Genomic DNA, 10,716 nt, shown 5'->3' with positions numbered 1-10,716 from the left:
TGGCACGTGAAGTGTGGCACAACCACCTGTAGACGACCTCTGAATCGACTAAAGATGTACCGAGGTGATTCAACAGGCAGAAATCGAGCCAACGCCGAACCTTTCGTCGGGTATAGACTTCGACTCGCAGCTAAACCGAGCACAGATGCCCCGGGAGCAACATTAGGTCGTGGTTTCGAGGCGATCAACACGCGTTAAGCGCATGTCTAACTTTTGCAGGTGGCTTTCCTCTAAGGGGGACGCGTTTTTTGTTTTTCTATGTTTGTGGCGTCTGGTTGCATGCGCATTTACATGACACTCGAGTGCGGTGCTAGACGGCGTGTGGGTGATGGGGCCTGCCATGGTGCTGCGGAACTGATGGCGCTTCTGATATTCGCCTGCGGATGACCACTGATACGGAAACGGAATTCAGCCGCGTTATTATGTTTCTGATGTGACAAAATCTAAAAAGAAGTGCTGTATGATTGGGCTAGAACGGAGCAGGCTTTATACTGGCGTGGCAGAAATAAATGAGTTCTATTAACTTGAGACCCAGCTGCGCTCTACTTGACACCTCAGTTACCCTGAATGTCATACACTTGCGAAGGCTCTCATTGCGACAGCAACTATATAGACCAGAACACGCTAGCCTCGCACCCAGGCTAATCGAACGCATACTCTCGCACCCGGATTGCCCGGTCGACCAGCGCCATTTTGTTCTGGGCTGCCAAAGCGTGTTCGCCGGCGACCAGCAGACATGGCTAGCGCTAGCTCTAGGACTCCAAAGTGCGGAAATGTGCCCGTTCACGCGAATCCAAAGTACAAGAAGTCATCTGGGCATCGTTGCGTCGTGTTTGGATGCCAAAATAACCAGCGGAAAAGGAGCAGGTTGCTAGCGCTGTTTGCGAAGAGCACAATACACGTAGAGATTCGTGCCGGTGCGGTGTTTCAGCCTGCACCGATTTCCATCCGCAACGAAGAATGACAAGCTGCGCCACCGGTGGATAGCTGCAGTGAATAGGAAGAACTACCAACCCAGTGAAAATGCACGAGTGAGTGTTCGATCTGTGTATATTTTGGTGCCACGTTCAACTTTGCGCCCTACGAACGTAATATGTGTAACACGCAGGTTTGCTCCGAGCACTTTCTGGACAAGCCCACAGAGCAGAATCCAGCGCCGGTGCTTCGCCTTGGCTATAACAAGAAGGCAAGCCTTTTCGTGTTTTCATTCAGGCAGAGCTCCCGACGGTTAAGCGGAACAGTTGAGTTTGCGGTTAGCGATACTTGCAGCTGCTGCACGGCATGACCATTAAGCGTGAACGACAAGTTGTAAACGATAGTATGTTGCACTGCTGGTGAGCGTTATTGCTAATGAAAGTAAAACGAAGTCTGCTCGTCACGTAGCATGCGTCGACAAAAACGTAAACAACGACTGCTCGTCGCCGAAGGCGTTCTTGCAGCGCGCCCGTCTTTACGAGCTGGTGTTGCAGGTGTCATTCGTAACGAATTCATTTGAGCATCCTGAGCTCTAAACTGCGTGCGGGCTGTTATGCAGGGCAAAGCGCAAAATTTTTCCGTTCATAAGGCGAGGAAAATAAGGTGCTTAATTATTGTAGTATTTTGAAACAAAATTTTGCTCGTTCTCACCAGTTTCTTTTACTGTTTTCTAAGGGAGCGCTAACAATCCGATATGGCCTCGCACAAGCGAAACCGATCTGATACCAGGTAGCTGCAGTTGGTGGGGCTAATTTTTTGGAATGCAGGTGCGGTTGTTGTCATGTACCAAAGGCTTCCCTGATGATGCAGCTTTAAGTAGGGATGGTAATTTTATGTGCCCTGTCATGGTTTGTGCAACTGTACAAAACCTGCATCCGCCATGCTCGCCCTGTTATATGGGCTTTGACTGCACATGTACTTGAACATTATAACTACTGTAGTTCCTCATTTTCCAATGAGTGCAGGTTTAGCATCACATGCTGCTTGTTCGAGTACTGTAGGCTTGTCTTCTTAATGTTGTAATCTTAAAGGGTTGCACGATACAATTGGCCTGGTGCATTTTCTATTTCATTTTGAGAGGACTTTATGTCTTCGCAACAGTGATGGCATGGGAAAGAACTACAGCCCTTCCTACTATAACATATACATTGTTTTCAATGTGCAGGTGGTGAAGGGCAGGCGTCTGCTAATCAGGCAGTCAAACGACCTCGCCAGTTGGTTGCCAAACGTGGCCAACCCAGTAGTGACCATGACAAACAAGACCAAACTGAAAGTGCAGAGGACAATGTTCTGCATGCTTTAATAAAATGTGGCACCAACACAGTGCTGTAAAATCCTTCACAGGTTACGTGCTTACGTGGTTACCCGATGTATTCGCTTCTGCAGTCTGCACATCACTCAGTGTGGCCATTGCGGACTTGCATGAGGTCTTCAAGTTTGATTGAATCGAGACAGCGAAAATGACAGGCTAGAAAAAACGCGACACACGCCTTCCGCCCAGCTAAAAAGCCCAAGTTTCGCTTTCGCGCCGGGTCGCATCTCCCGGCGTGGCAGCCCAGGCCTGCTACTTCGCGGCGCTTGGGATAGATGGCGCGACCGGCGCTCATCAATATGGCGGCGCGCTTTGAATTCACGGTGTTCTGGTGTATAGACAATTCAGGCACATTTCGATCGTCGCCGTCACCTTGAGCCTCTGTATAAAATTGAAGTGCGATAACGCCGCGTTCGTGCGCCATATGCTGTGGGTGAGAGTGAAAGCTTGCGAGAGTGAACTGAGAAGGATGGTGGCTCGACTTCGCGCACGCATGGGACAAAAGCGCGGAGAAAGTGCAGCGTCTTCCGCCACGCACATCTGCTACGGCTGCGGCTGCATACTGCGCGGCAAGCGAAAGCGATCTGCGGTGGGTGCAGTCTAGGCGTGCCGAGGGCTGACGGCTTGTGTGCGCAGTCTTCTCGCCGCTTTTTTCGCGTTAAAACAAGGTGCAGCACCAAGGGCAATTCGCTGCTGCGCTCTTCCTGACGTCAGTGCTTAGGCAGCTAGCGGCCGTGGTCGTCGAGTAAGATACGTTCATGTTTGCCTGTGTACACATGACACCATGCTTCTTATTCAAGTTAGTAAGCGAACGTAAGACGCTTGGATGGCCTATAAAACTATCCTTTCTTCGTATAGCTGTCTGATAATTTGCTCTCGCAATCGATGCTTCGCCTTTAGGCCGAAAATGCATAATTTTTTTTTATTGCCACCACATCTCCCAGGCAAACAACTGCGCGCGCTCCTGCACGCCAAAATGTCTTCAATAAAACTACTACATCCACACTACCGTGGTTTGTGCTTGTTGCCGCAGCGGCCCCTCACTGAAGGGAACCCGACGTATTGTTGCACTTAGTCGGTTCACGCCGGTCTATCAGGAAGATCACACGGCCCTGCAACTCTGGTATGGAACCATCACGAGCACCACAACCTCTGCTACCACTTCACTTTACTACCAGCTTCACTACCAGCTCATCACGAGCCACGCTGCACATGCACAGTCCCACGCGACGCTTCTGTTGGGCTGCTCTGCTTTGTTTGTAGGCACAAGCCGTGCTTTGGAAAGGAAGTCTTTGGTAGCGGCGGTGTCATGAATTCGTCCTGTGCTCCGGCATGCACGCTCCCATGGTCGTTTCAGCCTCCGTGCTCCCGAGTGTCTTTGGCAAACGCGCCAGGATGCCGCTCTCCGTTAGAAACGGCGTCTTTAGTGCCCGCACATCTCCGTATACAAAACCATAGGAGCTTAGCGCATTGCTCTCGTTGACCTTCTCAGAACGCTTCCGCATGTGTACTGCATGGAAGTTTAGAGAGGATTCTGATACCTGCACTTGCAAACAAGTCCTGCGTTCAGTCCTCTACATGCACTGTTTCACATCGCGATGATGTTCGATGTTAGCATTGAGGTCTTAATTGATGGGCTTGTCATACTGTCTGCCTGAACTGCGATTTTCGTCTTCCTTCTTCCTTTGAGTTCATGAAGATACAGCACTTCATGATTGAACACATCTGTTTCACTGCTTAAAGGCTACTCGCTATCCGGGAAGCTGTTCGTTTTCTCTGCGACGAGCCGCTATGCGCGTGGAGCTAGCCAGCCGGCTATTTATTGCATTATTGGCTTTTGTGACGACACTCATATTTATCTTTGAACACAGCTTGACGATACGCACAAGAAAAATTCCCAACAAGGAATCCCTCACTTAATACCTACGCACCGTGGGATGATCGATAATGAGCCGGTAGACGCATAAGCAAGCATAATTTTGATGATTCCTGTGAATGGTGGATGGCTTTTCTCGACTGTATACAAGTTCCCTGGAGTGCCATGTGATGTACCTCATTTGAATCGTTAAATCAAACTCCGGCCGCCTCCCGAGTGCAAGTACGAGCGAACAAGTGTGGCGCATTGCATTTGCTCTGCGTCGCGTTCAGCAGGCGCTGTCGACATCCTATCCGTTGTAGCAACGGCATTCGAAATCGAAACGTTGTGTTCCTAGCTGGAGGATCTGTTTCGCGTAGTCTCCCGAATACGGGAAAAGGGCCAATGGCGGTTCCTGCAATTACGGCGCCTGTAACTTCATCTTGAGCCCTTCGCATGATCAATATTCTCCAAAGCTGTGGTCTTTTCAAGACCTAGAACGTTACCCTGCATTGTAAACGCGGCAGTACAAAAACTTCAATATGTTGGACATTTGGCGTGCACCTCGACCAGTGCCTTCCCTTCCCGTCTCCTTTTCGCAGTGCCGTTTACGAGGCCAGGGCAAACTGTAACACGGATCGATTTCTCTCGCTTTCTTCGAAGACCTGTCTCCTGCTTTAATGAGCCATATTTGTCCGAACATAGCTGTAAATGAATAATTTGTTTCAACGTAGTTCTTTAGAATTGAACGTTCCACGAACATTTCCTGATACCTGCTGGACGGCTTCGCTATCACATTGTTGACCATGCGAATTTGTTCTTCAAGCAGCCTCATTGTTAACTGTAACGCCTGTAGCTGAATTGAATTCAAAATTCTGGTGTTTTACGATTTGATTACTAACCACGCCGCAGCGGACGACTCCGGAATAATTGTGACCACCAGGGGATCTTTGGCGGAAGGTTATTGCACTTCGCCCCCATGCGAATGCGACCGCCGCGTCCGGCATTTCATCCCGCGTTGTGTTATTCGCGTTCGTTATCTTTCAAAGGGCACTGTGTCCGAATAGAGTGCCACTTTTCTTTACTTCGAAATGTGGCTCGTTTGCAGTACGGGACACGCCACGTCATGGACGCACTGACCGGCACCGGTCACTCAGTGTCCAGCCTGCTCATGTGCGGGGGCGTGGCCAAGAATTCGCTTTACGTTGAGCTGCACGCAGATGCCACGGGTGAGTGGAAGACATGAATGCATTTGCATCATCATCATCATCATCATCATCATCATCGTCATCATCATCATCATCATCATATTTTATGTTAATGAGTGCTGTTGCAAGTTGCGCAACGCGCAACTTTCAACAGCGCTCGTTCATACGCTCGTGGGAGGTGTTCGACAAGAAAGGTGATGCTAAAGGTGACGCTAAGCGTTTAGTACATTCAACATGTTTCCTGTAGCTGTTCCGAGGAGCGAGAAATTTCCGATTTCTGTCGAATGAAGAATTACGATCCTGGAGAATCCCGGTACTCTCCGAGGCGTCCCAGCCACTACGACCACCTCCTGCTCAGCCCGCGGTAGCCGTTTCGTTCTTGTCCATACCTACCACCTCCCACTGTGGAAGGGAGGGAGGTGAGTAAAGAAAAACGTCTTTGCACCGCGTTTTCAGTGCACGTTAAATAAACCAAACAATTGCAATGAATCGGAAGAACCCCATTACTGCGTCTATATTATTTCAGTGTGGCGCTTTGGGAAGTACGTCCGAAAAATTTAGGATCTGTTTGAATGTCCACAGAATACTGTTTCTATACTGAGTTTTTCGAACGATGCAAGCTTTGTATGTAGAAAGGTAGTCAAAGGTGCGAAATATGTAACTGTTTTATTTCCTTTGTTATGCGCCGCGCTTCTCCGCCGTCATTTAATTGAGGACTGCCTGTAGATTTGGAAAATATGAGGCGTCAACTATTTCGTGGTTGGCTTACGAGCAACTATCTTCATGTCATGCTTTTTCAGTGGCTAGCAAAGTAGCCTAATCCTGCCTTTTTGCATTAGGCAGGTACATAAACAGACTCTCAAAGGAGGCGAATGTCGCGTTTTGATTACTTTGTTTATTTCCGACATTGAACATTGCAGAGAGAAAGCCGGGGCAGTTGATAGAAAAATACGCGAGAAGACACCAGCTAGCTCCAACACATCAGATTGTCAGAGTTACGAAACATCCTACCTTCGCATGAAAAACAAAGAGTGAAAGAAGCAACATTGGCGATCATTTACGTCATGTGCAAGAATAATAAAAGGGCGTTCTGGTCTGGACAACCACCTGTTTGCACGCGCAACGTATTTTTTGAATCTATATGTTAGTTTTCAAACCATAGTATTTGATTTGTATTAGCAATAACAAGTATAATCATATATTAGTCACATATTTGCAGAGTGTTGTCGCCCTAAGTCAGCACGTTCATTCCACTGGCGGGCTGACGACCTGGTGATACCACTTCATATATAGCTGATGTGGCATGAATTGAATCTCGAGTCATATTTAGCAGGAGTTCCCAGGCCGAACCACCCGCGACGAGCTCCTACACATTGCTGTGTACCGGATGCCGTGCTCTAAGGCGATGTTTCTATTTCTCTGTGATACGTTTAGGGACATGGAGACCCTCATAAAATGAATCCACCACTCACACAAGGAGCACACTGGCACTGCATTATGTGTGAGCTCGCCTCAAGAACTTTGTCCGCGAAACTTCTGCGACATTTACTACTGCACATTTTCGCCGTGGTAGTCAAATGAGCCAACGTTTAAGATATTTTCGCAAAATGCCTCATTTGCAAAACGTGTTTACAATGGTCGTATCAACACAAATAACTTTACAAATTATATTTTTTTCCGCATAATTTGCGGCCGTACTTTTGTATAGTTGGCGTAGATACTTCAGCTTGTCCAAACCGGAACCGGGCCTATGGGTCCAGGACTTCAACCAATGTGCATTACTGGTGTCTGAGGATTCCCTTGTTTATCCTGTGTTAATAACGTCGCCTTTATTTTCCTGTGAGCCAACTGCTTTATTTGCAAATGTAAAAGAGACTGATCATAGCTTTCATGTGTGTGTGTGTTCGTGAATTGGGTGTGCTGTTTACATTTCTACGTCCTTTGTGTATATTCTAACTTTTGCCCAACCTCTCGGTAAGCGTGCTAGGTGGATGGGCAGACAAGCATTTCCAGCTCACCATTAAAATAATCGTCTCTATTGTGTGCCATTCTAGAGTGCCTTGATGTATATTTTTACTTTACCGTGCCATGATAGGAGGAGGCAATCTGCGGGGCTTAAATCGGCACCCAAAGAAAATCAGTCATGAAAGTCGGCTATTTGAATGTTAGCGTTTGTAAAGATTAGCGAACGTATAGGATGTTATGCAGGGTTCTGTCTCTGAAGAACTTTCACATTACCCGGAAGAAAAGTACAGATGGGCAGTACTTGGCTCTATGGACCTTGCATCACAAGGGCTACAAGCTCCATAGGTACTGCACTATGTTTGGGTTGCCTTAGTGAATCCGTGGAAAGCGCAACTACTCTATCGGCCACGGCTATTGCTTTCAGCTACACGAATAATAAGGATTCCGACGTTAAAAATTATACACAAATTGTGAGGTTTGTCCGCTAATGCCTGAGCGCTCTTTTGTTCGGCTGTTACCTAGCATTTGCTTTTGTTTCCGAAATTTCAGTTGCCCTACCCGAAAACTTTAAATTACTCCACCTTAACATTTAAGTTCGTTCTCTCCCAAATTTAAAGCTGACCCGCCCCCAAATTTTAGTCGGCCCGCCCATACTATAGGCTTCCCCATGCATTTTGGAGGCATCCGTACGCATCGCTAGTGGTAAAGTGTCATGCTTTGCGAGTTGCGGATACGATTTAGCTTACAAGATTGCTAGGGTACATGCCTAAGAATGCTTACGAATTAATAAACATGCTTATTTTCCCCCTTTATTCTGCATAAAAAATTCATAGCCAACACTGGTAGAGCGGAATACTTGCCCTGATGAATAACATATGTTGCAGAAATGTTCAGTGGATTCAATGGGCAATCAAAAGAGCAGCGGTTGATTTGCCCATGCTTCCTGTACGCTTAACTATAGTATCACGTGTTGTGGTGGCACTACGGCAGCTTCTAGGCCCACATCGAATGCTAGAGGCAACTGCCAGAATGGCGGCTAAACTTCCATACTGACAATGGCCGTAGCCATCAGCGCAAGTTTACTTGTGCACGCTGTTTAGACGTCCAAAGTAATAGAGACTCATAGCGTGTCCACTATTCCGGCAAACGGGGGTAGTTTGGGCGGATTGCCTGATGGTCGGGGGTGTAAACGTGAGCGGCCGAGCGGTGCAGCCGCCTGGTAACGTAGAGCTCAGTTAAACTTGCAATAACCTGCTATATTCTGTTTCACAGCTGGTGCAAATTTTCAGCAAGACGATTGCGTCGCTTTCTAAAATATACACCAGCAGCTAAGCAGAGTATGGTAATTAGCTCTGTGTTTATGTGGCTGACCTTTGTGCCACCAGCTGGAGCCACCAATCTGGCCACTCACGTTTACGCCCCCGCTCATCCGGCAAACCGCCCCCGCTTGCCGGAATACTGAACGCACAAAAATTCTCTAACAACGTGGCTGCCCTCTCTACGCAGGGTTGCTGGTGTTACTACCCCCAGAGACAGAGTCGTTCCTGCTCGGTGGCGCCATCCTGGCGGCCAGCGCAAGTGGTCGCTACTCCAGTGTCACGGAGGCTATGCTCCGCATGGGCGGCTCGGGCAAAGTGTTGGTGCCGCGTTCGAGCGAGCGGCGGTTCCACGATGCCAAGTACGCCGCTTTCCGCGCGCTCCTCGACTGCCAACTAGGCCTCAGGGAGATCATGTCGCCCTATGGGAGACCACCGTCCTCGTGTTCTTGACCTTCATTCTCGCTCCTATTTTTACGACGTCGATGCAGCCCCCCTACCCCCCTCACTCGGCATCCAAAGGAAGAATACGAATGCGTGGCGCCGATGGAGGCCTCCTTATCGCTCAGTCGCGAAGTCACCTAAGAAGACCTTTCTTTCTTAGTCTCTCGGACGGAAGATATCTTCGTGATGAGCTTATTCCATCGTTATTCTACATTCCCAGTTGTAAGTTGTGGACAAAAGAAACTGAGTGCAAGCAGTGTGAAAGAGAATGCCTTATCATCACGCAGGCACGCTGCCACCTGCTTCTCTTCTAATATGGTTTGCTGTCCAAAGAGATATACCTCAGTCTGAAAAGCGGCGTCATTTAAACGTTTCGCTCCTGAACGTGTTCATGCTAAATCTGTCACGGTTGTTTGTGCCGAAGCAACTCGTGAGTGGGTCGGTGCTTAAGTCATTGTGATCAGCTTGTACGGTCATGTTAATCTGCGCAGATTGTGACACCACTATGAGAAGCTGAAGTTGTTACAGAAAACCACATATGCGTACGTGCGTTGCAGCCACTACCGAATACAGTACACATGCCTAGCCTTCCTTCTGTCTCAAGCGCAGAATAATTTTGACTGTCGCTAATTTTCAATCGGTCGTTTCTATCCAGTTTTATGATATTTCTCCGTCTCGTCACATTGCGCAGCTACCTGCAACATGATGGTACAATACGTTCACGTTTGAGAAACCAAATGAAAATTGTTTCCGGGATGTCATACTAATTGGATTGTCATCGGTGCTTGCTTGCAGCTGATTCTTGACTTGGCAAGCTCTTTGCTGCTCAGCTGGACACTCATGAGGGGCAACCATGAATGGCATGGTGACGGTTTCTTATAACTTTCAGGGGAAAACGACTCTATTACTTCTTGAGTGCTGGCGTTGCTTGAACTCATTGGTATAACGTGGTGCTCCTTCAAGCGAAGGTATTTTTGACATTCATGAAACATGCACCTAAATAATACTTTTTCTGAAATTTCTTGACAGTACAAATGCTTTTGCTTGTAAGAGCATACGGAGTGGCAAGGACGCCGTCAGTGACAACTCAGCTTAGATATATATCGCGTCAAGAAATTGCTCCTGAAAGGCAAAATTTGCAAAGGGGAAACAGCTATTTCGTGCAAGTAGTGTTGTCTCTTGCAAAAGGAGGATTGGAAGATGAGGTGAGCTTTTCAGTCCAGTCAGAAGATCCGTGCACTAACCTACGTGAACTACGTAGATCAAGAAATGATATTGATTGAAAATTTTCTGGCACCAAGATTATGCTTAAAATGTCCGCGGTGTGATTGCTACATGAGTAAATTTCGTCACTATTTGACTTCACGCCTTAGTGTGCCAACCAATGCCCACAAAACTAGCGCTGGGCAATTTTAGCGACCGTGATGTTCATCATCAATCTCTACGGCTAAGTCGTTTCGATGACGCCTGCACGAACGGAAGTTACTCTTAATTGCAAATAATGATAGCCATTTAGATGCACCTGTTCAAGGAGAGTGCCCCTGAAGCGAACATACAGAGATGGCGCCAAAATAGAGCGTAGCTTCCCAATTCTTCGGCTAGCTGGTGTCATTAATTCCATGAGATCATCATATCCAGATG

The 10,716-nt window shown here is 47.7% G+C and overlaps 1 protein-coding gene across 1 annotated transcript; it reads left to right on the top strand.

Moving 5' to 3' along the window:
* Positions 1–5,268: 5,268 nt before the first annotated feature.
* LOC126535408 (FGGY carbohydrate kinase domain-containing protein-like) lies at positions 5,269–9,084 on the top strand. Its single transcript, XM_050182290.1, has 2 exons — positions 5,269–5,371; positions 8,822–9,084. The coding sequence occupies exons 1-2, from the start codon at positions 5,269–5,271 to the stop codon at positions 9,082–9,084; spliced, it is 366 nt and encodes a 121-aa protein (XP_050038247.1).
* The last annotated feature ends 1,632 nt before the right edge of the window (positions 9,085–10,716 follow it).

Source organism: Dermacentor andersoni, chromosome 7 (genome assembly GCF_023375885.2).
Source record: "Dermacentor andersoni chromosome 7, qqDerAnde1_hic_scaffold, whole genome shotgun sequence".
NCBI lineage: Eukaryota > Metazoa > Arthropoda > Arachnida > Ixodida > Ixodidae > Dermacentor > Dermacentor andersoni.
This window is presented reverse-complemented; position numbering and strand designations above follow the sequence as displayed.

Bases quoted from the DNA above. Each gene is read 5' to 3' on its own strand.
- LOC126535408 (XM_050182290.1), top strand. From the start codon at position 5,269: ATGGACGCACTGACCGGCACCGGTCACTCAGTGTCCAGCCTGCTCATG. The intron at 5,372-8,821 runs GTGAGTGGAAGA...CTCTCTACGCAG, and splicing joins GCTGCACGCAGATGCCACGG to GGTTGCTGGTGTTACTACCC.